General features: G+C 47.4%; 1 protein-coding gene across 1 annotated transcript in view; it reads right to left on the reverse strand.

Annotated features, from left to right (window-relative positions):
• The window catches only part of kcnc1b (potassium voltage-gated channel, Shaw-related subfamily, member 1b), a gene marked incomplete at both ends in the record, with an annotated part of 35,065 nt that extends 8,030 nt beyond the window's left edge, over positions 1 to 27,035 (reverse strand). Inside the window, 9 exons of the mRNA XM_080762304.1 lie at positions 173 to 379; positions 708 to 942; positions 1,304 to 1,421; positions 3,118 to 3,416; positions 4,100 to 4,300; positions 7,998 to 8,102; positions 20,195 to 20,527; positions 22,392 to 22,436; positions 26,781 to 27,035. Of these exons, the coding sequence (XP_080618430.1) occupies positions 173 to 379; positions 708 to 942; positions 1,304 to 1,421; positions 3,118 to 3,416; positions 4,100 to 4,300; positions 7,998 to 8,102; positions 20,195 to 20,527; positions 22,392 to 22,436; positions 26,781 to 27,035 (1,798 nt within the window). The remainder of the gene's footprint in view (positions 1 to 172; positions 380 to 707; positions 943 to 1,303; positions 1,422 to 3,117; positions 3,417 to 4,099; positions 4,301 to 7,997; positions 8,103 to 20,194; positions 20,528 to 22,391; positions 22,437 to 26,780) is intronic.
• Between the last annotated feature and the right edge of the window lie 368 nt (positions 27,036 to 27,403).

Genomic DNA, 27,403 nt, shown 5'->3' on the forward strand with positions numbered 1-27,403 from the left:
GCTATGCTATGCTACGCTACGCTACGGTAGTTAATGACCGCACATGGTGTGTGTGTGTGTGTGTGTGAGATGTGCTCGTTAAAGGTGTGGTTCCAACTTCCTGTCTACCTGGGATGTGGGGGGTGTTAGAGCCGTTTGGAGGCCTTATGTGATTGGCTGTGGCTGTACGTACCCCTCCGCACTCTGCCGTGGCCCCCGGGGGGGCCCCCAGAGCGGGGGTCCGGTGGGGGGGGTGGTCCGTGGGGCGCCCCGGGGGGGAAGCAGGGGGGTCGGTCGCTGCAGGGGCTGAAGATCTCCTCGGGGGAAACGGCCTGGTCGATGTGAGGGCAGTCCTCGTCCGCTAGGGCCGCGTCCGCCGCGTCTTCGTTCAGCTCGGGTCCTGATTGGACCAGAGGTTTTAGATAGTTATCATCAGCTTGGGCCTCTGATTGGACGAGATGTTTAGACTGTTATCATCAGCTTGGGCTCTGATTGGACCAGATGTTTGGCACAGAGGAGCTTGGGCTCTGATTGGACCAGATGTTTGGCACAGAGGAGACAGCTGTCTCCTCTGTGCCTACACAGTGGTGTCCCACTCTTTTGTTCCTCAATCTCAAAATGACATTTATCAGTTCCATAATGAGCAGAGCTGCATGCACGGAGGCTTAATAGCTTCAAAGCCAACCCGAGAGAAACGAGGCCATGAGGCCAAAACAAACCCCTCTAACCTTTAAACTTGATCTCGAAGACGTTGTCGTTGTCCAGCGCGATGGGCGTGACCAGCTGCTGGGAGCCGGCGCTGGTGGAGCCGGGGCAGTAGTTTTGGGGCGACCCCGCGGGGCAGTAGTCGGGCGAGCCGGGCCGCAGCGCCCGGGGGATGTGCTTGCTCTTCTTCTTGGGCAGCTTCTGCTTGGCCATCGCCAGCGAGTAGTACATCCCAAAGTTATTGACGATGACGGGAACCTGGCGTGGCAAAAAAATGCATTATAAACACGATGGTGTTGATTCATTTAATGTAGCCTATACTAGTAGATGATACTTATAACACTCTAATTACCACCTGTTCCTCGCTGACAAACTCATGTCGCGCTATAGTATGCCGTACGATATGGGCTATAGCCCATGGTCCAAAATGATGAGAAACGAGGATAACTTTTTTTTTTTCAAAATTTCAAAAAACATGGGCTATAACCCATCGTTTTTGTCAAATTGCGGAATTGCGGAAATTGCGGAAATGGTAATTGCAGAGATTGCTTACTTACTGTTTACTTACTACTGTTGTTTACTTACTAATAGTAATATAAAAAAAACTCTGTTTACAAACCGGCATGGCGATGGTCAGCACACCCGCCAGGGCGCACATGGCCCCCACCAGCATGCCCGAGTTGGTCTGGGGGTACATGTCCCCGTAGCCCAGCGTCGTCATGGTCACCACCGCCCACCTATGGGAGGAGACAGTGGTTAGAGACACATCCCCCCCACCTATGGGAGGAGACAGGGGTTGGAGACACATCCCCCCCACCTATGGGAGGAGACAGTGGTTAGAGACACATCCCCCCCACCTATGGGAGGACACAGTGGTTTATACGGAGAAGTACTCACTTTCTTTTTTTTGTAACCCATTTTTCACCCCTGTGTCAATCATCTAATGTGATCCTGGGCTCTACACACCCTCCACCAACTTAGTCCCCATATATGGGGGACAAGGGGAGAGCAACGGACTTGAACTCATGCTTCCTTCATGCCTGAGTGTCCAAGTTGCTCCTTTACACCTGACAGGGGGGAGTTTCCCTGGTTGGACGTAGCGCGTGGAAGGAACACGTTATTCCAACCAGTTCCTTTCCCCTCCATCAGGCGGTTTAGAGACCAGGATTACTGCATGTTTTTTGTGAGGGGACACGGGGAGAACATGAAAACTCCACACAGAAAGGCCCTTTCGCCAACAAGTACTCACATTTTAAACTTTATTTAAAGGGACACTTCACCCTTTTTTCCAAAAAATATATGTTAATGACATTTAGAAGATTTAAAACACTTTTCTGGGAGTTTTTTATGTGTGTAATATGTTTTTGTATATTTTATATTTGAGCAGTGAGCTCAGTGATTCTGATGTCATGGACACTGGGCTCACTTACTTCCTGGACTACATGTTGTCTCAGTGAGACAGCCCCTCCCCCCCCTATCCACAAGGAGGAACAGTGCACCAAAGCAGTATGGGAATTGTAGTCCAGGAAGTAAGTGAGCCCAGTGTCCATGACATCAGAGACACTGGGCTCACTGCTAAAATCTAAAATATCTAAAACCACATATTACACACATAAAGACCCCCAGGAAAGTGTTCTAAATCTTCTAAACATCATTAACATATATATTTTATACTTGTCACCCCGGCCGCTTCACTCATATGGATATGAAGAATCAACTGACTGAGAGAAAACGCTATTGTTACTGCTGCTGAATTAGTTACATTTTCGCTAGAAACAGACTATATCATAATATGAGTGACTGACTGCTCAGTGACGTCGTGTTGTAGTTCGGTGGTCACCTCACCACCCACAAAATCCAGACATAGTCTGGATTTCCGGTGGTGAGGTGACCACCGAACTACAACATGACGTCACTCAGCCGCGGTGAAGAGCAAACCACCGCCACCGCTCCAGCCCTTCCCTCTGTTTTTACTCACCACCGCTCAACGTTATTTCAGCTCCGGTGGTCAGCTCACCACCGGAGCGGTGGTCACCTCACCACCAGTGCGGTGGTCACCTCAACACCGGTGCGGTGGTCACCTTACCACCAGAGCGGTGGTGGTCACCTCACCACCAGTGCGGTGGTCACCTCACCACCGGAGCGGTGGTCACCTCCCCACCGGAGTGGTGGTCACCTCACCACCAGTGCGGTGGTCAGCTCACCACCGGAGCGGTGGTCACCTCACCACCGGAGCGGTGGTCACCTCACCACCAGTGCGGAGGTCACCTCACCACCAGTGCGGAGGTCACCTCACCACCGGAGCGGTGGTCACCTCACCACCGGAGCGGTGGTCACCTCACCACCGGAGCAGTGGTCACCTCACCACCGAAAATCCAGACTATGAATAGGCCTTAAGGGTTGCGTCGTCATCAGGTGGCGAGTCACACTGACCAGAACCCGATGGGGATGTTCTTGAAGTGCGTGTGCTCGGAGGCCCGCGGGTCGTTGGGGTTGGCGCCGACCCGCTCGGCGTAGTAGATCATGGTGGCGAAGATGAGCACGCCCAGCGCCAGGAAGATGATGAGCAGCAGGAACTCGTTGGTGGAGGCGCGCAGCGTGTGGCCCAGCACGCGCAGCCCCACGAAGTGACGCGTCAGCTTGAAGATGCGCAGGATGCGCACGAAGCGCACCACGCGCAGGAAGCCCAGCACGTCTTTGGCCGCCTTGGACGAGAGACCGCTCAGCGCCAACTACAGGACAGGACAGGGAGGACGGGAGGACCAGGTTGGATTTTTTTTTGTTGTGTTTTTATTTATTTATTTTTAACCTAGTTTTCAGAAAACTGTTTCTGTATCAGCGGTTCTCAATATTTCATGTCAAGGACCCCAAAAGTTATCTGTAGTAGAGAGACCGCTCAGTGCCACCTACAGGGACGGGAGGACCAGGTGGAGTTTAGTAGTTTTATTTTATTTTAACCCAGTTAAACCCATTTCTGACCTGAGATCAGATTCTAAAAATGTCTTCTACATCCTGACAGTTTTCATTCTGACCTGAGATCAGATTCTAAAAATGTTCTTCTACATCCGTTTTCTGAAAAAGCTATGTTTCTATGTCAGTCGTTCTTCGATTTTTCAAAAATAGCAGACCTACAAGCTCGTAGTGCTATGAGCTTGTAGATCTGCTATTTTTCAATAGCTAAAGCATAGCATAATGCGAACACCAAAAGGGGTTCCCAGAACTTCCCACCCAGAATGGGTTAAAGCAACCCTGACATCGAAATTCTGTCTTTCAAAAGTCTTCAAAATCCACAGTTCCACATTCACAGTGACAGACAGACACACACACACACACAGACATTGATTGGATTATAGTATGATGATGATGATGATGATGATTAATGTAAAATGTAATAATGTAACATTAACCCCGTCACCTCCAGGTAGAAGGGCAAGATGGCCACGAAGTCGATGATGTTGAGCGTCTTGCGGACGAACTCCAGCTTGTCGGGGCAGAAGACGACCCTCATCATGAACTCGAAGGTGAACCAGGCGACGCAGACGCCCTCGATGTAGGTGAGGTAGGCCACGGTCTCCACCTCCCACACCACGCGCTCCACCGTCACGTTGCCCACCACCTGCAACACACCCACTGTGTCAACGCCAGTCTGTACCACAAGGTGGCTCCGCCCACCACCTGCAACACACCCACTACAGTCAATGCTAGTCTATAACACTATGTGATATATGGACACATCCTAGTCTATAACACCAGTAAGACGTGCAAACGCGGGAAGCGAACGTAGCTGAGACCCTGCAGATCATGTCTGTCTGTCTGTCTGTGTGTCTGTCCCGCTGTTACTGTATATGTGGACCTGGCCCCTTTTGTGCCCATATATGGAGCTGAGTGATTGCTGATGCAACACACTCCATATTTGGACGTATAGCGGGACAGACACACACACACACACACACACACACACACACACACACAGACAGACACACAGACAGACATGATCTGCTACAGTAGGTCTCATAGTAAGTGCTCACGGCGTTCGCAATCACTGCGTTCGCAACTATGTGATATATGGCCACTGGACTCGTGGAACATGGTCTCTGGACCTTAGTTTAGCACTCTGTGCAATAAGGGCCACGTGCAATAAGGGCCACGTGCAATAAGGGCCACGTGCAATAAGGGCCACGTGCAATAAGGGCCACGTGCAATAAGGGCCACGTGCAATAAGGGCTACGTGCAATATGGACAGATCTGTTTTTCTTCTTCCTCTCATATCATTATTTATTTAAATGACTACTGCTCAGCCCATTCTACTGTTACTACTGTACTACTGTAATTACTGTATCCTCCTTACTGACATGTTTGCACTATTGGTGAGATGTGAAAATACGTTTCGCTGTACTTTACTGTACTGTACTGTACTGTACTGTACTGTACTGTACTGTACTGTACTGTACTGTACTGTACTGTACTGTACTGTACTGTACTGTACTGTGCATTGACAACAGATTTAATCTCATCTCAACTCATCTTATCTCACCACAAAGTGGCGCACACACTACGGTTTCCACCTCCAGGAACGGTTGCCCACCACCTGAAAACAGGGGTGGGCATGGCAATTCCCAGGCTGTTCCTTGGAGTGGTTGAACCACTCAAAAGGCAAAGAAGTTTAGGGATAAGGGGTTTAGCGGTAACGAAAATGGAGCCACAAGCCCAAAAGCTCAAGGAATAGAGATTAACCTAAGATTTATGTTTGTTCTATTCACTTTGGTCACTAAGGTCCACAGAATGAGAGGTCTGCTCTGGTCATTAAGGTCCACAGAATGAGAGGTCTGCTCTGGTCATTAAGGTCCACAGAATGAGAGGTCTGCTCTGGTCACTAAGGTCCACAGAATGAGAGGTCTGCTCTGGTCACTAAGGTCCACAGAATGAGAGGTCTGCTCTGGTCATTAAGGTCCACAGAATGAGAGGTCTGCTCTGGTCACTAAGGTCCACAGAATGAGAGGTCTGCTCTGGTCATTAAGGTCCACAGAATGAGAGGTCTGCTCTGGTCATTAAGGTCCACAGAATGAGAGAGATCTGCTCTGGTCACTAAGGTCCACAGAATGAGAGGTCTGCTCTGGTCATTAAGGTCCACAGAATGAGAGGTCTGCTCTGGTCATTAAGGTCCACAGAATGAGAGGTCTGCTCTGGTCATTAAGGTCCACAGAATGAGAGGTCTGTTCTGGTCATTAAGGTCCACAGAATGAGAGGTCTGCTCTGGTCATTAAGGTCCACAGAATGAGAGGTCTGCTCTGGTCATTAAGGTCCACAGAATGAGAGGTCTGCTCTAGTCATTAAGGTCCACAGAATGAGAGGTCTGTTCTGGTCATTAAGGTCCACAGAATGAGAGGTCTGCTCTGGTCATTAAGGTCCACAGAATGAGAGGTCTGCTCTGGTCATTAAGGTCCACAGAATGAGAGGTCTGCTCTGGTCATTAAGGTCCACAGAATGAGAGGTCTGCTCTGGTCATTAAGGTCCACAGAATGAGAGGTCTGCTCTGGTCATTAAGGTCCACAGAATGAGAGGTCTGCTCTGGTCATTAAGGTCCACAGAATGAGAGGTCTGCTCTGGTCATTAAGGTCCACAGAATGAGAGGTCTGCTCTGGTCATTAAGGTCCACAGAATGAGAGGTCTGCTCTGGTCATTAAGGTCCACAGAATGAGAGGTCTGCTCTGGTCATTAAGGTCCACAGAATGAGAGGTCTGCTCTGGTCATTAAGGTCCACAGAATGAGAGGTCTGCTCTGGTCATTAAGGTCCACAGAATGAGAGGTCTGCTCTGGTCATTAAGGTCCACAGAATGAGAGGTCTGCTCTGGTCATTAAGGTCCACAGAATGAGAGGTCTGCTCTGGTCATTAAGGTCCACAGAATGAGAGGTCTGCTCTGGTCACTAAGGTCCACAGAATGAGAGGTCTGCTCTGGTCATTAAGGTCCACAGAATGAGAGGTCTGCTCTGGTCATTAAAGGTACACAGAATGAGAGGTCTGCTCTGGTCATTAAGGTCCACAGAATGAGAGGTCTGCTCTGGTCATAAGGTCCACAGAATGAGAGGTCTGTTCTGAAAACACGCCCCTGGTCTCTGGGCCCAGGTGTGGACACGCCCCTGGTCTCTGGGCCCAGGTGTGGACACGCCCCTGGTCTCTGGGCCCAGGTGTTTCTGCCAAAAAATAATAATTATGATGACACAGTACAGCGTCATTGCATAATGTGAATGCAATCACTGCATTCAATTTAGCAAAGTATGGCAGTGGGTGTACAGTAGGTGTTATCATTAATTGTCCTAGTTGGATCCGTAGCCACAGCTGGCACTGCCTCTAGTTTGTCCATCTGTACCTGCATCATAGATTGATTGGTCGTGCCTGTTCATCTGTACCTGCATAGATTGATTGGTCATGCCTGAGGCCTGGCTGAGGCCTGGCTGTCATCATGTGCTTGTTTCTAGAATGCAGCAGATTTGTTTGTCTTCACACCAGAAACTTGTGTCTTTGTTTATGATTACATATTAATGAGAAGCCTCTCTGAGAGTATCCTTAGATGTTAGCCTCACAATGTCACACGTCTATTGCAAAGTTTTTGGAAAGAAATGAAGTCAGCAGTCCCTAGAGGAGCTAGCCTATAGGCTACTCTACATGTTGTATCCTGAGGACTTCAGCTTTACTGGGCAACTCCACAACAGCGTCTGCCCTTGATTATGGATTACTACATCATTGAAGACATCAAAGGTCAGAATTGAATGGTATTTTTTTTTTCTCATTTTCATTGATTGTGCCCATGTTGTCTATATGCTATGAGGTGCTAACCATGCTGTCTGCTGCTATGTTATGGTGTGCTAACCATGCTGTCTGCTGCTATGCTATGGGTACGTGATTAACCATGTTGTCTGCTGCTATGCTATGGGTACGTGATTAACCATGTTGTCTGCTGCTATGCTATGGGGTGCCATCTTGCTAATTTGTCATTTGTAAGTGAGTTGAAAGAAACTAGCTGTTGTTACACTCTGCAGTCTTCAATACTCAACAACACCACTACGTATACTTAAATAGTAGGCTGTCTAGGAGAGAGTACAAGTTGACTGTTGTTGTTTTATGGTTGTTGAGGAGCGCTCATATGTCCAGCTGAGGGTTTATCATGTAAACACAGACATTGTGTAAACACAGACATTGTGTAAACACAGACATTGTGTAAACACAGACATTTTGTAAACACAGACATGTGTGTGCGCGTGCGTAGTGTGTGCGTGCGTAGTGTGTGCGTGCGTGTGTGCGTGCGGTGCCACACCTCCAGCTCCGTGCGGTTCACCAGAGGGTTGAAGTACTCGTGGGTCTCCAGGCAGAACGTAGTGATGGAGATGATGATGAAGAACAGAGAGGCTAGCGCCACCCACTGGAGGGGAGGGAGGGAGAGAGAGAGGGAGAGAGAGGGAGAGAGGGAGAGGGAGGGAGGGAGAGAGAGAGAGCGAGAGAGAGAGAGAGAGAGAGAGACAGACAGAGGTGACAAGGAAAAACATAAACAAAATCACATTGATCTATTAATTGTAGTACAGACTTATAGTGTTCACCCATTGTCCCTCATTTTGTGGCAGGCTACATATTTTGCTGCCAACCTGGAACATTCAGCTTTTTCACCTAATAAGTAGTAGCCTCGGTCCCAGGCTTACTTATCTGCGAAAAGAAAAGCCTGGTCACAACCTAAGAAAAGAAAAGCCTGGTCACAACCTACGAAAAGAAAAGCCTGGTCACAACCTACGGCAGAGAAGCCATCGGTGGTTTGTATCCTCCGGAATATCCGTCAGCAGGGGCGGCCTTAGGAATCTGGAGGCCCGTTTCAAGACCAAATATGAGGCCCCCATATACCTATGACATAATTATTTGGTTGATACAGCCGTATATTGATACGAATAGTTTGACTGTTCAATATCACACGCAGCCGTTACTCTCGACAATTAGCAACAACAACACCTTTCCTCATCCTGTCGTCCCTTCACAATGAAAGTGTCTCCTTTTTACCTCCCAATGCTGCACATTTTACCATGTTATTTACATACAATAAGTGTAACTTTACTAACTTAACATTAACATTGTGGGAGAGAGCAAGGCAGTGAGTGAGCGAGAGAGAGAGAGAGAGAGAGAGAGAGAGAGAGAGAGGGCCAAGAGTGGCTTGGTTGACTGAGGGGACTTTAGTGCACTGTACTTACATTATGTAAGTACAATGCAAGGAATGAGTGCATTCGCCATGTATCTGAAGGAAGCCTGATCTAACCACTCAGTTTAAGTTTACCCTATTGTTTTAGGATCTGTTTATTTAGCCTTATTGGGCCTCTTGCTTCGTGTCCCAGGTTGGCTTGGTGTGGAATGTGCTAATTTGTCCCCTATATTCAAAGTCTGATTTCCATTGATTGTTGGCTGTGTTTAGCATGTATATGGCTGTGGAGTTTTGGTACAAAATCAAAACAACTTCTCTAATATTTAGGCATGTTTAAACCTCCAGGAAAATCCGTGTTGAGGTTCTTGATCCACTGTTTTTCATTAAAACGTCTTTGTCCTACTGTCCAGTTGGGATTGTGTTGAAGTCCAGGTATACTTTTAGAGCTTCAATGCCATGTGCCATGTAATGTTGAACAATCCTTGTAGTTGTCTTTTTTGCATTGTTAATATTGTATCTGTGTTGTCTCAGCCTTGTACTGTAGCTATTTTACCTGTTTCTCCGACATATTGTAAGCCACATTTTTCACATTAATCTCCAACATGCGTTTGTAGTTCTATTTTTAACTATTTGTTTGGGTTTGAAGTATTCTGGTCTCTGGCGTGCTGGTGTGTTGATTCATTTTAGCTTGCTGTGTACCAGATAGTCTTTAAGATTTTAGTTTTTTCTGGGGCCGATAATCTTTTTTTTTTTTCTTTTTTTTTAAAGTTTCGCTAAAACTGCCATTTTTTGGCAGAAGGAGAAGGAAAAAAACTAACAATAACAATAGAAGACCAAGTCCTTTCAGGACTGCTTGGTCCTTTAAATAAAAAAAAGATCATAGAAATAAATAACCTGACGCTGCCAGATCCAAGAAGTTTGCTACACAAGTTTGTTTCACAGCTTATTGGGATCTGGGATCTCGGGAGGCAATTCGATGACGGGGCTGTTTATTTTTTTCAAGATACTCGGTAGATGATTGGATGGGACCGTCTGTCTATCACCGTGTGGGCGTGCAAACACAACCAATCATATTGACGTGTCTATATAGCTTCACATCCGGTTTCGCACATGTCCCGCCCTTAGCTCACGCTGATTGGTTCGGTACGGAGCGGTTCGGTGTTAGCTCAACTCCCTGAGAGATCCCAGATGGTTGCGGTGTTGGGGAACATGGTTACCCAATACCGCCCCCATCTGGCAAAGTCAAGTTAAGAAATAAATACACAATAAGGAGAGTTCCAGAGTGTTCAGTTTGGAACATAAAGACACAGGTTTGTGTTTCCACCGCATTGTGTTGGACGGAACAATTGTCATTGTTTGATGCCTAGCTGAATGGTTAGAGAGCCTGTCTGGAGAGAAGGAGTCTCCTGAGGTTTGAATCTCAGTAAGTGATGCTGAGAGGTGGCTCACCATCAGGTGGGATGAGATGTTGATCCATCATTTCTTGATCTTTCTGCTGTTCCTTCGTCTGTAATGTGGTCTCGGTTGTTGTTGTCGTTGGTTGCCATGGCTGCCAGTTCCCACCTGATGTTGTGTGGGAGTTCTGATTGGTCCAGAGCGTACTGAATAACTTCTAGCTTACATAACGTCTTAAGACGAGGACTCAAGTCTAAGATGAACAGCTCATCAGAGATAGTGTTATCTCCTTTCCTTCCTCCAAAGAGGATGATACGATCTCCCACAATGCAACAGCACATACCATACATTGGACATGGTCCTTTCCCCTTGGGCTCAACCTTCTTCCAGGAGAAGGTCTCTGGACTGAATTTCCACAAATCATTGAAGCAAATCTGCTTAGTGTTCCAGTCACCAAATATGTACAGCTCTCCATTGTAGGTAAATGCTGAATGACACCAGCGTCCTTCTGGTAGAAGTTGTGCAGAAGGTGTGTTCAGCCAGCCGTTGGTCTCTATGTCAAACACTCTGAGGGTGTTGTAGAACTCCTGGTACGCCCAGCCCCCGAATACAAACATCTTGGTACCAATGATGGTAGCAGAGTGAGATGATGAATCAGAAGGTGGAGTTCCTCTGGTGTTAATTAAAGTCCAGACCATTGTGCTGGTGTCCAACTTGTACATGTCATTAGTGCGTCCAGTCAGATTGGTGTCTCCTCCATGGATAAACATGACCTTCTCCAACACACAGGCTGAGTGGTGCATCCTCTCCTCTGGAACAGTCCCAGAAACCCTGGGTTGGAACCATCTGTGGGCGTCGACATCAAATGCATAAAGCACATTGCAGTAAGGCGCCCCTCCCCAGATGTAGACTGTATCTTCAACCAACACAGCTGTGTGGCCGTAGCGCTTAGATGGAACCTCAAGGTCACCGTCTCCTCTTCCTGGTTCCACTGGAGGTAACTTCTTCCAGCATAAAGACACTGTGTTGAAGACATGGACGTCCATCTGTCTCTGCATGGTGTTGAAGGTCCTTCCATAACCGTAGCCTCCAAAGGAATACAGTTTGTTCCTCACTGCTACAGCAGCATGATAGGCTCGCTTTGGTCCTCCTGCTTTGGAAACGGTCCAAGACAACATCACTCTGTCTGTCTGTCTGTCTGTCTGTCTGTCTGTCTGTCTGTCTGTCTGTCTGTCTGTCTGTCTGTCTGTCTGTCTGTCTGTCTGTCTGTCTGTCTGTCTCGCTCTCTTCTCTCTCTCGACGTCTACAGTCATTTTCAACACGGTGCATATCTTATATCTTCTGGTGTGACATCACACGAGACACAAACTGTTGCCATGCACGCCTTAACGACGTCAATTAGTGCAGCTGTTCTTCATCTGCACCCTTTGAACTCTATTGCTATATTTATTACTTCATTGCGGCTACCTTGGGGTCTATGGATCTATGGGTCTTCCACACGCTACAGGGTTCCCTAACACTGAGCTGTGTTGTATTTTGTGTGTGTGTGTTTGTGTGTGTGTGTGTGTGTGTTTGTGTGTGTGTGTGTGTGTGTGTGTGTGTGTGTGCGCGTGTGTGCGCGTGCGTGCGCGTGCGTGCGCGTGCGTGCGCGGAATGTGCTCAAGCTTACTGGCTGAGCACAGAATGTGATGTATGGTGATAACAGTGCCGCTCACGTCACGCGGGTGTGATATTTTTCTCCATATCGCTGTGTGAGAGACAGTCCACTGAGCAACTCAAAGTGAGGCTGAATGACAAGCATTTTGCATTCTGGCTCTTTGAGGGGAGCTAGCGCCCCCCTATGGCCAGCTTGGTGTGTTTGTGTGTTCAGATCAGATGTATTTCCCCCGGATACGTATATTTTCCCGACCAATCACAACACTTGTTTCATTCGCGGAGAATGTAAACTGATTTGTAAAGCGTCAACGGTGATACTTCCGCTAAGTATCACCGATCCTTAGGACTTGTAGATCAGCTATTTTTGCTATATTTGAATTGAAATACTGAAATTATTTTTAGCTTTTTTAATAATAGAATCCTGAAAAGTAACCTTTTCATTGATTTTCAAATGGATTTAGTTTTAGTTATGATAACTTTATGAACTAAATACAAATTGTATACACAAAAAGACAATACTACTAATACTAGTCGTTAAGTATACTAGTCATTTAATACTAGTCATTAAGTATAATTAAAGCAGGTCATGTTTGCATGTTTGGAGCAGCTGAGATCAATAACTATATCAGTATTCTGACATTGTAGATCTGCTATTTTTTTTAAATCGAAGAACGACTGACATTTTTAGAATCTGATCTCAGGTCAGAATGGGTTAATCAGACCAGTGTGTGTGTGTGTGTGTCCAGTGGAAACCTCGTATGAATCTGATCTCAGGTCAGAATGGGTTCATCATATTCGGTTTCAGCCAAGAATGTCCCTCTCTGTGTATCCCTGTGACATCATCCCTATATCTTCCAACCATGCTGCATGCACACAGACAACTATGCGCAATGCATACGTGCACGCGCACACACACGCATAAGATTGTCCAGTTCAGTTGTAGGTGTGTCCACACCACCATGTACAAACACACACACACACACACACACACACACACACACACACACACACACACACACACACACACACACAATAATAATAATGAGTACATCGTTCAACACCATGGTTTCATCAAACATTGATGACCTTTGTGCAGAACGTCAGCTTTAATTAAACTGTGTGAACTAATGGACACCAAATGGACCTCTGTGGCTCCATCTGACAGTACAGTACAGTACAGTAAAAAAGACTTTACTACAGTGCAGTTATGACTTATTATTATGAATTATTAATATGACTTATTGATATGACTTATTAATGAGTGCTTTTTAAATATTGCTCTGTAGCCGTTAGCTACTGTACAGCCTGCCTGGTCTGTGGAACACACACACACACACACACACACAGCAGAGCAGAGAGCCACACACACACGCACACACACGCACACACACGCAGACACACACACACACACACACACACACACACGCACGCACACACACACACACGCACGCACGCACGCACACACACACACACACACACGCACGCACGCGCGCACGCGCGCGCACACACACACACACACACACACACACACACACACACACACACACACACACACACACACACACACACACACACACACACACACACACAAGGCAAAATGTTTTATATTCATAGAGCGCCTTTATCCAAGGATGGTGCTACATTCACCCATTCACACACACGCACGCACGCACACACATACACACACACGCACACACACACACACACACACACACACACACACACACACACACACACGCACACACCCATTCACACACACACACACACACACACACACACACGCACGCACGCACGCACACACACTGTCCTCATACTGTACATGAAACTGTCCTCATACTGTACATGACAGTGTCCGTAACGTCTTTGTGAAACAAGGAAACCAACACCCTGTTGGTGTTTCTCTTCCTTGCCGCTGAAATAGAAGCTTGTGTCTCCGACACATCGGTGGATGTTTCACCCAATCCTTTCCAACGTAGCTCACTGATAGCCTAACCCATTCTGACCTGAGATCAGATTCTAAGAATGTTCTTCTACATCCTGACAGTTTTCCATTCTGACCTGAGATCAGATTCTAAGATTGTTCTTCTACATCCTGACAGTTTTCCATTCTGACCTGAGATCAGATTCTAAAAATGTCTTCTACATCCTGACAGTTTTCCATTCTGACCTGAGATCAGATTCTAAGAATGTTCTTCTACATCCTGACAGTTTTCCATTCTGACCTGAGATCAGATTCTAAGAATGTTCTTCTACATCCTGACAGTTTTCTGAAAAAGCTATGTTTGTTTTTTTTGTCGTTCATCGATTTTTCAAAAATAGCAGACCTACAAGCTCATAGCGCGCCACTCGGTGGCGCGCTATGAGCTTGTAGGTCTGCTATTTTTCAATAGCTAAAGCATAACATAATGCTATAACACCAAAAGGGGTTCCCGCGCAGAATGGGCTAATGTATTCCAGCGGTATTGATCCCCTTCGTGGTCTTATAGCTCCTCGAGTTTCCCCATCGGAGGTTTAGTGTTCTTACGACGTTCCAGGTTTTCCCACAACTATATTGTCTCTAGTTGCGGAAGCTGATATGGTTCCCGTTTCACATTTGAGTAAATGGTGTGCTGTGACTGGCCAGTCGCTGTGAGCGACAGCCTACACCTAAACCCTGTAACCTATAAACCCCTAACCTTAACCTCAGTAAAACTATACCTAACCCTGACCTTAACCTCAGTAAAACTATACCTAAACCTAACCCTAACCTCAGTAAAACTATACCTAAACCTAACCCTAACCTTAACCTCAGTAAATCTAACCCTAACCCTAACCCTCAGTAAAACTATACCTAAACCTAACCTCAGTAAATCTATACCTAACCCTAACCTTAACCTCAGTAAATCTATACCTAAACCTAACCTCAGTAAATCTATACCTAACCCTAACCTTAACCTCAGTAAACTATACCTAAACCTAACCAAAACTAACGCAGTGGCTGGGAGGCGTTTCCAAGAACCCGAATGCGAAACGAATACCATATTGTTAGCAGTGCGCAATCTGCAGAGTTTCCCAGGAGTACATTTTCCACCTGGTAGACGGTAGGCGGTACTTGTTGACCCGGGTCGACGACCGAGCCGGTATAATATGGGTAAAGCTGTAGTTGTCTAAATCAAAGCTGAAATCCCGCCCGGGGGGAATAGGTCATTTTCTGTTGTAGCATGCACCCACACTGTGTAATTAACTTCCACCTCATGTCAGAGCTTCTCAAACCTTGCCTGCATGTTTAAATCACGTCTGAAAACTCACTTGTACTCATTTGAACATAATACTGATTAAGAGTTGCTGCTTCCACTGCATCGTGTCCTTATGTTGCCCTGTTTATGTACTGTTGTTGTTGATGTTGTTGATGATGTTGTTGTTGTTGCTTTTTTAGTATTTCTTTGTGTACAGCACTTTGTTTCAACCTTGTTGTATAAATATGTGCTTTATACATGAAGTGGATTGGATTGGATTGGGCATTTAAACCTGGCATGCTCTGTACTCTCTTCTGTAGCTATAGTTATTTAGAGCTGTCCTCATACAGAGCATGGAGATGAGACGCTCTACAGAAGACTCGTGGGTATCTCCTACACACAACATGACACAGAGTACAGAGCATGGAGATGAGACGCTCTACAGAAGACTCATGGGTATCTCCTACACACAACATGACACAGAGTACAGAGCATGGAGATGAGACGCTCGACAGAAGACTCATGGGTATCTCCTAACATGACACAGACGACCAGGAAGATAGTGTGTGCTGAGGAGTGTTCTGAAAATGTTAGGGAGGGACTAGTGGAGAAGAGATCCAGTAGAACTAAATGTTAGGGAGGGACTAGTGGAGAAGAGATCCAGTAGAACTAAATGTCAGGGAGGGACTAGTGGAGAAGAGATCCAGTAGAACTAAATGTCAGGGAGGGACTAGTGGAGAAGAGATCCAGTAGAACTAAATGTTAGGGAGGGACTAGTGGAGAAGAGATCCAGTAGAACTAAATGTTAGGGAGGGACTAGTGGAGAAGAGATCCAGTAGAACTAAATGTTAGGGAGGGACTAGTGGAGAAGAGATCCAGTAGAACTAAATGTCAGGGAGGGACTAGTGGAGAAGAGATCCAGTAGAACTAAATGTCAGGGAGGGACTAGTGGAGAAGAGTATCCGGGGGAAGCCTGATCTAACCACTCTTAGATTTTTCTCCATTTTATTCCTGAGTTTAAGTTTTGTTGTTTTGGGTTTTTTCTGTTTTCCCTTTAAATAAGAAAAGCCGCCAGGCTCTGCTAAGTAGTATTTATATTTCAAGGTGTCCCTGTCCTAGTGTCCTATGTGTTTCTCTTTTGTTTCCTGGGCCCGGTGTCTAATGGCCCATTTTGTGTCCGTGACACCTCTTGCTTCGTGTCCCATTTTGGCTTGGTGTAGAATGTGCTAATGTGTCGCCTGTTCAAAGTCTGATCGAAGCTGTTTATAGGAGGGGCTAGCACCCCTTAAAGTGTCACGAAGGGGAGTGGGGGGGAGAGGAGAGGGGAGGAGAGGAGAGGAGAGGACGCGTTGCGTTTGGCCCACATGGAAGAATGCCTGTTTTAAAAACAGGTCCCAGAATTCCACCTCTAAAAACGACAACCCAATTTTAGCCTGGACGTCTGGAGGCCGGTGGAGGTTTATGTGTGACCCATTTACAGCCCGCTGACAGGACCCCATCTGTCCCAGAACCAGCCAGAACCTGTCCTTCATTCCCGCTAAGATGCAGGGATGATTTGCATGTAAATGGATCTGGAGATGGCCTTCAGTATGGCTTCTTTAAAACACCCTGGACAACGCTCCACACGTCCCAGACTCTTCTCCCTTCTCTAAAACACCTTGGACAACGCTCCACACGTCCCAGACTCTTCTCCCTTCTCTAAAACACCTTGGACAGCGCTCCACACGTCCCAGACTCTTCTCCCTTCTCTAAAACACCCTGGACAACGCTCCACACGTCCCAGACTCTTCTCCCTTCTCTAAAACACCCTGGACAACGCTCCACACGTCCTAGACTCTTCTCCCTTCTCTAAAACACCCTGGACAACGCTCCACACGTCCCAGACTCTTCTCCCTTCTCTAAAACACCCTGGACAACGCTCCACACGTCCCAGACTCTTCTCCCTTTTCTAAAACACCCTGGACAACGCTCCACATGTCCCAGACTCTTCTCCCTTCTCTAAAACACCCTGGACAGCGCTCCACATGTCCCAGACTCTTCTCCCTCAACGAGGCATATGCAAGGGCTAAAATGATGTACTTTATATGATTGCATATTGTTTTGATGTACAGATATTCCATTGTTAGGTTCTTAGCTCACTTCTGATGATTCAATGGGCTGTATTTTGCGTGTCTTAAGTACCAGGTCTTATTCCTTAACTTGAGTAAACTAAAGACCTGGAGGCGTGGTCAATGCTATTTTGACATTGACCACGCCTCCAGGTCTTTAGTTTACTCAAGTTAGGGAATAAGACCTGGTACTTAAGACACGCAAAATACAGCCCTATGTATGTGATGTATTACCATGTGTTTAAGAGCATCTGATACAGCAAATGATACAGTAAATGATACAGCAAATGATACAGCAAATGATACAGCAAATGATACAGCAAATGATACAGCAAATGCATGAATTGTAAGATGAAGTCACTGGGATGCTGGTCCCCCCCCCCCCCCCCTCTCTCTCTCTCTCTCTCTCTGTCTCTCTCTGTCTCTCTCTCTCTCTCTCTGTCTCGCCCTCAGCTATAGGGGACTCCCTGGAGAGCAGCAGCAATTTCAAGGTCAAGGCAGAGAGAGAGAGAGAGAGAGAGAGAGAGAGAGATGGATAGAGAGACATTAACCATGAGAGAGAGAGAGGCCCTCGTTGTGTGGCTGAGTGGAGAACGCTCCATCAACGTCCACTCCTTCATTTAGCCGTCTGGACGCTATAGAGCCACGCAGAGAGAGAGAGAGAGATAGAGAGACATTAACCACTATAGAGAGACGCAGAGAGAGAGAGAGATAGAGAGACATTAACCACTATAGAGCGACGCAGAGAGAGAGAGAGAGAGAGAGATAGAGAGACATTAACCACTATAGAGCGACGCAGAGAGAGAGAGAGAGAGAGAGAGAGAGAGATAGAGAGACATTAACCACTATAGAGTGACGCGCTGCATTGATCTGGTCAAACAGCCAATAGATAAAAGGCTCTATATATAAATGCACCATAATTACCAACAGACTGGATGGATGAGGCCTTCATGACCAGGACCGACCAGGACTGACCAGGACTGACCAGGACTGACCAGGACTGACCAGACCAGGACTGACCAGGCCTGACCAGGACTGACCAGGACTGACCAGGACTGACCAGGACTGACCAGGACTGACCATGAATGACCAGACCTAACTAGGACTGACCAGACCTAACTAGGACTGACCAGGACTGACCAGGCCTGACCAGGACTGACCAGGACTGACCAGGACTGACCAGGACTGACTAGGACTGACCAGGACTGACCAGGCCTGACTAGGACTGACCAGGGTCCAGGACTGACCAGGACTGACCATGACTGACCAGACCTAACTAGGACTGACCAGACCTAACTAGGACTGACCAGGACTGACCAGACCTAACTAGGACTGACCAGGACTGACCAGACCTCACTAGGACTCACCAGGACTGACCAGGACTGACCAGGACTGACCAGGACTGACCAGACCTAACTAGGACTGACCAGGACTGACCAGGACTGACCAGGACTCAGCAAAAATGTCGGTGGTCATATTTTAGATTTAGTTGTGTTTAGTTATATGTTGATCATTATTAGACTGTTAGGCCAGTAGGCTCCAGTAGGTCCTTGCTCCCGGGTCCATTTGGTTCCATTTGGACCTGTCAGAAGGATTCGACAAGCAGAGGGACTCTGGAGTCTTGTTCTCAGAGAGAAACCTCAGTAAATGGAACTCCTATGGCGTGTGCGCACGCGCGCCTTCGTCCTTGTGCTGGGAGGGACGCAGGCGTTGCCTATAGCAACCTGAGCAGCACCATAGGTTGTCACGGTCCGTGGACATGTGTTTATGTTTCTTGTCTTCTTGGTTTTTTAGTTATTGTTTTACTTTTCCGTTGCGTTCCTGTGATTCTGAAGTATTGTGTTTTCCTTGTGTCTTAGTTCTCCAGTTTGACTTTTCGCTACACGTGTGTATACTCTTATTTTGTAGTTTTGTTTAGTGTATTAGTGTAACCCTAACCTCTCCTCACCAGTCTTTCCACCGCCTCGGAGGAAAGCCTGGTCTCTGTTTCAAAAGTCTGTATGATCCTGTCGGGAGCGAATGATATCGTTACGTCATGTTGCAGTATTGTTTTGTAGTCGACAGGCAGGAACAACAGGCGTCAACTTTATTGAGGGAAAAGGAAGGATCCTTTTCCCTCAATAAAAGCTCTCGTAGCCTGTAGCTTTTATTGAGACAGGATCATGTACCCTAAATGAAATGGTGACCAGGCTAGTGTAACCCTAGTCACCTGTGTTGTGTTTAGCCTGTTAGCCTATCCTACTGTTGATTGTCAGTTGTGTTCACCTGTGTCCTGTTTTCCCCTGCCTTTCCCCTGTTCTGTCAGTTGTGTTCACCTGTGTCCTGTTTTCCCCTGCCTTTCCCCTGTTCTGTCAGTTGTGTTCACCTGTGTCCTGTTTTCCCCTGCCTTTCCCCTGTTCTGTCAGTTGTGTTCACCTGTGTCCTGTTTTCCCCTGCCTTTCCCCTGTTCTGTCAGTTGTGTTCACCTGTGTCCTGTTTTCCCCTGCCTTTCCCCTGTTCTGTCAGTTGTGTTCACCTGTGTCCTGTTTTCCCCTGCCTTTCCCCTGTTCTGTCAGTTCCTCGTCAGGTTGTTACTGTACGTCTCGGTGGGTTCTGTTTGTTAAATAAAACCGTTGCATTTGAGATCTTCTGCCTTTTGCCTTGCTGTCCTTATACCCTCCTACCCCGCCCCCTCCTGCCTCCTACCCTCCTACCCTCCTACCTTCCTGCCCCTCCTGCCCCGCACGCGTGACACAGGTTTGTTTTTAGCTTTAGTCGTGAGGTCAGAGGTCGCATTCTGAGCGTTAATGAAGCAATCAATCAATCAATCAATCAATCAATCAAAATAACTATCCCCTCGGGGGTTCCTAGGGGCCTCCCAGAGGGTCCTAGGGGCCTCCCAGAGGGTCCTAGGGGCCTCCCAGAGGGTCCTAGGGGCCTCCCAGAGGGTCCTAGGGGCCTCCCAGAGGGCGGTACTCACCCGGGCGTACTTGGAGGAGTAGGGGTCTTCGAACAGCGCCCACATGCGGCGCTGCCAGCGGCCCCAGGCGGCCCGCCGCCGCCCCCCCGCCCCCCCGTCCTGCTTGGGCAGCGTGTGGGTCAGCTCGTCGGCGTCCACGTCTCCCTCCGTGGCCCCCTCCTCCCCCCCGCCCAGCCCCAGGGGCCCCTCCCCCTCCACCCCCTCCTCCTGGCTCAGGTCCAGCAGCCCCCCTCCCCCGAAGCTGTCCAGCGCCTCCTCGGCCTCGCGGTGCTTGCTGTAGGTCATCCAGCAGCACGGCTCCACGTCCGTCTCATCGATGCCCCAGAAGGCCAGCTCCTCCTCGTAGAGGGGCCCGCACACGTCCGCTGGGCAGTGGAGCTGGAGATACAATACATTATGTTATATTATAATATGTACAGAAGGCCAGCTCCTCCTCGTAGAGGGGCCCGCACACGTCCGCTGGGCAGTGTAGCTGGAGAGATGGAATACATTATGTTATATTATATTATAATATGTACAGAAGGCCAGCTCCTCCTCGTAGAGGGGCCCGCACACGTCCGCTGGGCAGTGTAGCTGGAGAGATGGAATACATTATGTTATATTATATTATAATATGTACAGAAGGCCAGCTCCTCCTCGTAGAGGGGCCCGCACACGTCCGCCGGGCAGTGCAGCTATAGAATACATTATGTTATATTATATTATAATATGTACAGAAGGCCAGCTCCTCCTCGTAGAGGGGCCCGCACACGTCCGCTGGGCAGTGTAGCTGGAGATACAATACATTATATTATATTATATTATAATATGTACAGAAGGCCAGCTCCTCCTCGTAGAGGGGCCCGCACACGTCCGCTGGGCAGTGCAACTAAAGAGATGGAATACATTATGTTATATTATAATTATAACCAGCTCCTCCTCGTAGAGGGGCCCGCACACGTCCGCCGGGCAGTGGAGCTAAAGAGATGGAATACATTATGTTATATTATAATATATTATATTATAATATGTACAGAAGGCCAGCTCCTCCTCGTAGAGGGGCCCGCACACGTCCGCAGGGCAGTGTAGCTATAGAATACATTATGTTATATTATATTATAATATGTACAGAAGGCCAGCTCCTCCTCGTAGAGGGGCCCGCACACGTCCGCTGGGCAGTGCAGCTAAAGAGATGGAACACATTATATTATATTATTATAATATGTACAGAAGGCCAGCTCCTCCTCGTAGAGGGGCCCGCACACGTCCGCTGGGCAGTGCAGCTAAAGAGATGGAATACATTATAATACATTATATTATAATATGTACAGAAGGCCAGCTCCTCCTCGTAGAGAGGACCGCACACGTCCGCTGGGCAGTGCAGCTGGAATACATTATAATATATTATATTATTATATATGTACAGAAGGCCAGCTCCTCCTCGTAGAGGGGCCCGCACACGTCCGCCGGGCAGTGCAGCTATAGAATACATTATGTTATATTATATTATAATATGTACAGAAGGCCAGCTCCTCCTCGTAGAGGGGCCCGCACACGTCCGCTGGGCAGTGTAGCTGGAGATACAATACATTATATTATATTATATTATAATATGTACAGAAGGCCAGCTCCTCCTCGTAGAGGGGCCCGCACACGTCCGCTGGGCAGTGCAGCTAAAGAGATGGAATACATTATGTTATATTATAATTATAACCAGCTCCTCCTCGTAGAGGGGCCCGCACACGTCCGCCGGGCAGTGGAGCTAAAGAGATGGAATACATTATGTTATATTATAATATATTATATTATAATATGTACAGAAGGCCAGCTCCTCCTCGTAGAGGGGCCCGCACACGTCCGCAGGGCAGTGTAGCTATAGAATACATTATGTTATATTATATTATAATATGTACAGAAGGCCAGCTCCTCCTCGTAGAGGGGCCCGCACACGTCCGCTGGGCAGTGCAGCTAAAGAGATGGAACACATTATATTATATTATTATAATATGTACAGAAGGCCAGCTCCTCCTCGTAGAGGGGCCCGCACACGTCCGCTGGGCAGTGCAGCTAAAGAGATGGAATACATTATAATACATTATATTATAATATGTACAGAAGGCCAGCTCCTCCTCGTAGAGAGGACCGCACACGTCCGCTGGGCAGTGCAGCTGGAATACATTATAATATATTATATTATTATATATGTACAGAAGGCCAGCTCCTCCTCGTAGAGGGGCCCGCACACGTCCGCCGGGCAGTGGAGCTGGAGAATATAATCAGCATTATTTTGCAGCAGAAAGCAGACTTTCTAAAAAAACAAGTCTTCTGAAAGAACAGAGGGGATGCTTAAAGTGAACGGCACAAGTGAGTGGCAACGCAAAACATGCAAAGTGAGTTTAACATTGTTTAACGTTGTTTAATGCAATCAGATATGACTTTTCTGTGTGGATGTATACGGGGCTGTCGAGGCCAGAAAGTAGTGTTTTGCCACTCAGTAGGCCTTCCTGTATAACTTCCTGTTTTGATGATGATGTCACGCGCATATCCTCTATATATATTCAAAGATTTGTGCCGCATTTTTTACGGTTTTTCAAAAATAGCAGACCTATATAAGCTACATATACAAGCTATATATAAGCTACATACAAGCTATATATAAGCTACATATACAAGCTATATATAAGCTACATATACAAGCTCACAGCGCGCCACCGAGTGGCGCGCTGTGAGCTTGTAGATCTGCTATTTTTCAATAGCTAAAGCGTAACATAATGCTTAGTTAAAACACCAAAAGGGGTTCCCGCCCAGAATGGGGACCTGAGGCCGATTCTAAAAAAAAAAAAAAAAAAGGCTTCTAAATCCTAAAACAGTTTTCTGGAAAAGCAATATTATGTTTCTATGTCAGTGGTTCTTTGATTTTTCAAAAATAGCAGATCTACAAGCTCATAGCGCGGCACTGATTGCCACGCTATATGAGCTTGTAGATCTGCTATTTTTTAATAGGTAAAGCATAACATAATGCTTAAAGGGACACTTCACCCTTTTTGCAAAAAAATATATGTTAATGACGTTTAGAAGCTTTAGATCACTTTCCTGGGGGTATTTATGTGTGTAATATGTGGTTTTAGATATTTTAGATTGTAGCAGTGAGCCTTTTGTCTCTGATGCCATGGACACTGGTCTCACTACCTTCCTGGACTACAATTCCCATAATTCTTTGGTGCACTGCTCCTCCTTGTGGATAGGGGGGAGAGCTGTCTTACTGAGACAACATGTAGTCCAGGAAGGTAGTGAGACCAGTGTCCATGACATCAGAGACAACAGGCTCACTGCTACAATCTAAAATATCTAAAACCACATATTACACACATAAAGACCCCCAGGAAAGTGTTCTAAAGCTTCTAAACGTCATTAACATGTATTTTTTTGCAAAAAGGGTGAAGTGTCCCTTTAACACCAAAAGAGGTTAACCCTTACCTTCCCCGTGCGGTAGGTTAGCTGAGGATGTGAGGTTAACTCTTGCACTTGTTCCTTAATTGACTTATGGGGAACACATCTGTCACTTTGACCAGTAAGCTCCGCCCTCAGACTTTCTGCCACTATGAGCAGTTTAACCCCTTCTGACCTGAGATCAGATTCTAAAAAAATGTCTTCTACATCCTGACAGTTTTCTGTCGATTTTCTTCGATTTTTCAAAAACAGCAGACCTACAAGCTCATCTACGAGCTTGTAGATCTGCTATTTTTCAATAGCTAAAGCGTAACATGATGCCGACACCAAAAGGGGTTTTCCCTCCCCAAAATGTGTTAACCCTTACCTTCCCGGTGCGGTAGTAGTTGAGGTTGTGAGGTTAATTAACCCTTACCTTCCCGGTGCGGTAGTAGTTGAGGATGTGAGGTTAATTAACCCTTACCTTCCCGGTGCGGTAGTAGTTGAGGATGTGAGGTTAATTAACCCTTACCTTCCCGGTGCGGTAGTAGTTGAGGATGTGAGGTTAATTAACCCTTACCTTCCCGGTGCGGTAGTAGTTGAGGATGTGAGGTTTAACCCTTACCTTCCCGGTGCGGTAGTAGTTGAGGATGTGAGGTTTAACCCTTACCTTCCCGGTGCGGTAGTAGTTGAGGATGTGAGGTTTAACCCTTACCTTCCCGGTGCGGTAGTAGTTGAGGATGTGAGGTTAACCCTTACCTTCCTGGTGCGGTAGTAGTTGAGGATGTGAGGTTTAACCCTTACCTTCCCGGTGCGGTAGTAGTTCAGGATGTGAGGTTAATTAACCCTTACCTTCCCGGTGCGGTAGTAGTTGAGGATGTGAGGTTAATTAACCCTTACCTTCCCGGTGCGGTAGTAGTTGAGGATGTGAGGTTTAACCCTTACCTTCCCGGTGCGGTAGTAGTTGAGGATGTGAGGTTAATTAACCCTTACCTTCCCGGTGCGGTAGTAGTTGAGGATGTGAGGTTAACCCTTACCTTCCCGGTGCGGTAGTAGTTGAGGATGTGAGGTTTAACCCTTACCTTCCCGGTGCGGTAGTAGTTGAGGATGTGAGGTTAATTAACCCTTACCTTCCCGGTGCGGTAGTAGTTCAGGATGTGAGGTTAACCCTTACCTTCCCGGTGCGGTAGTAGTTGAGGATGTGAGGTTAATTAACCCTTACCTTCCCGGTGCGGTAGTAGTTGAGGATGTGAGGTTAATTAACCCTTACCTTCCCGGTGCGGTAGTAGTTGAGGATGTGAGGTTAATTAACCCTTACCTTCCCGGTGCGGTAGTAGTTGAGGATGTGAGGTTTAACCCTTACCTTCCCAGTGCGGTAGTAGTTGAGGATGTGAGGTTTAACCCTTACCTTCCCGGGGCGGTAGTAGTTGAGGATGTGAGGTTTAACCCTTACCTTCCCGGTGCGGTAGTAGTTGAGGATGTGAGGTTTAACCCTTACCTTCCCGGTGCGGTAGTAGTTGAGGATGTGAGGTTTAACCCTTACCTTCCCGGTGCGGTAGTAGTTCAGGATGTGAGGTTAATTAACCCTTACCTTCCCGGTGCGGTAGTAGTTCAGGATGTGAGGTTAATTAACCCTTACCTTCCCGGTGCGGTAGTAGTTGAGGATGTGAGGTTAATTAACCCTTACCTTCCCGGTGCGGTAGTAGTTCAGGATGTGAGGTTTAACCCTTACCTTCCCGGTGCGGTAGTAGTTGAGGATGTGAGGTTTAACCCTTACCTTCCCGGTGCGGTAGTAGTTGAGGATGTGAGGTTTAACCCTTACCTTCCCGGTGCGGTAGTAGTTGAGGATGTGAGGGTTAATTAACCCTTACCTTCCCGGTGCGGTAGTAGTTGAGGATGTGAGGTTAATTAACCCTTACCTTCCCGGTGCGGTAGTAGTTCAGGATGTGAGGTTAACCCTTACCTTCCCGGTGCGGTAGTAGTTGAGGATGTGAGGTTAATTAACCCTTACCTTCCCGGTGCGGTAGTAGTTGAGGATGTGAGGTTAATTAACCCTTACCTTCCCGGTGCGGTAGTAGTTGAGGATGTGAGGTTAATTAACCCTTACCTTCCCGGTGCGGTAGTAGTTCAGGATGTGAGGTTAATTAACCCTTACCTTCCCGGTGCGGTAGTAGTTGAGGATGTGAGGTTAATTAACCCTTACCTTCCCGGTGCGGTAGTAGTTGAGGATGTGAGGTTAATTAACCCTTACCTTCCCGGTGCGGTAGTAGTTGAGGATGTGAGGTTTAACCCTTACCTTCCCGGTGCGGTAGTAGTTGAGGATGTGAGGTTAACCCTTACCTTCCCGGTGCGGTAGTAGTTGAGGATGTGAGGTTAATTAACCCTTACCTTCCCAGTGCGGTAGTAGTTGAGGATGTGAGGTTAATTAACCCTTACCTTCCCGGTGCGGTAGTAGTTGAGGATGTGAGGTTAATTAACCCTTACCTTCCCGGTGCGGTAGTAGTTGAGGATGTGAGGTTAACCCTTACCTTCCCGGTGCGGTAGTAGTTGAGGATGTGAGGTTAATTAACCCTTACCTTCCCGGTGCGGTAGTAGTTGAGGATGTGAGGTTTAACCCTTACCTTCCCGGTGCGGTAGTAGTTCAGGATGTGAGGTTAATTAACCCTTACCTTCCCGGTGCGGTAGTAGTTCAGGATGTGAGGTTTAACCCTTACCTTCCCGGTGCGGTAGTAGTTGAGGATGTGAGGTTAATTAACCCTTACCTTCCCGGTGCGGTAGTAGTTGAGGATGTGAGGTTTAACCCTTACCTTCCCGGTGCGGTAGTAGTTGAGGATGTGAGGTTAATTAACCCTTACCTTCCCGGTGCGGTAGTAGTTCAGGATGTGAGGTTTAACCCTTACCTTCCCGGTGCGGTAGTAGTTGAGGATGTGAGGTTAATTAACCCTTACCTTCCCGGTGCGGTAGTAGTTGAGGATGTGAGGTTAATTAACCCTTACCTTCCCGATGCGGTAGTAGTTCAGGATGTGAGGTTTAACCCTTACCTTCCCGGTGCGGTAGTAGTTGAGGATGTGAGGTTAACCCTTACCTTCCCGGTGCGGTAGTAGTTCAGGATGTGAGGTTTAACCCTTACCTTCCCGGTGCGGTAGTAGTTGAGGATGTGAGGTTAATTAACCCTTACCTTCCCGGTGCGGTAGTAGTTGAGGATGTGGGCGAACACGCCCGGGTGTCGGTCGAAGAAGAACTCCTTGGCGTCGGCGTCCCAGTCGAAGTGCTGGCGGGCGTCGGGCTCGGCCAGCCAGGAGAGGCGCGTCCCGGGCAGCGTGCGCAGCGTGTCGCGGTACGTCTGGTGCTTGAACCCGCCCACGTTCAGCACCACGCGCTCCTTGTTGCTGCTGTCGCTGCCGCTGTCTCCGCCCCCCATCATCACACCCATGGTCTCTGATCTAGTGTTATGGTCCTCTCCTTATAAGGAGATATAGTGTTATGATCCTCTCCTTATAAGGAGATATAGTAGTGTTATTATCCTCTCCTTATATGGAGATATAGTCCGTCTGATCAGTGTTATTATCCTCTCCTTATAAGGAGATCTAGTCCGTTTGTGTTTGCGAACGCAGTGAGCACTTACTATGAGACCTAGCAGATCATGTCTGTCTGTCTGTCTGTGTGTCTGTCCCGCTGTTACGTCACCATGACTCAGCCATAACCATATAAGGAGTCCCCAAAGCAGCTATACGTCCAAAACCCAAATATGTACGAGCTGCGTTCGCTTCCCGCGTTTGCGCGTCTTACTGGTGTTCTCTG

This window comes from Protomyctophum bolini (genome assembly GCF_963924005.1).
Source record: "Protomyctophum bolini genome assembly, chromosome: 4".
NCBI lineage: Eukaryota > Metazoa > Chordata > Actinopteri > Myctophiformes > Myctophidae > Protomyctophum > Protomyctophum bolini.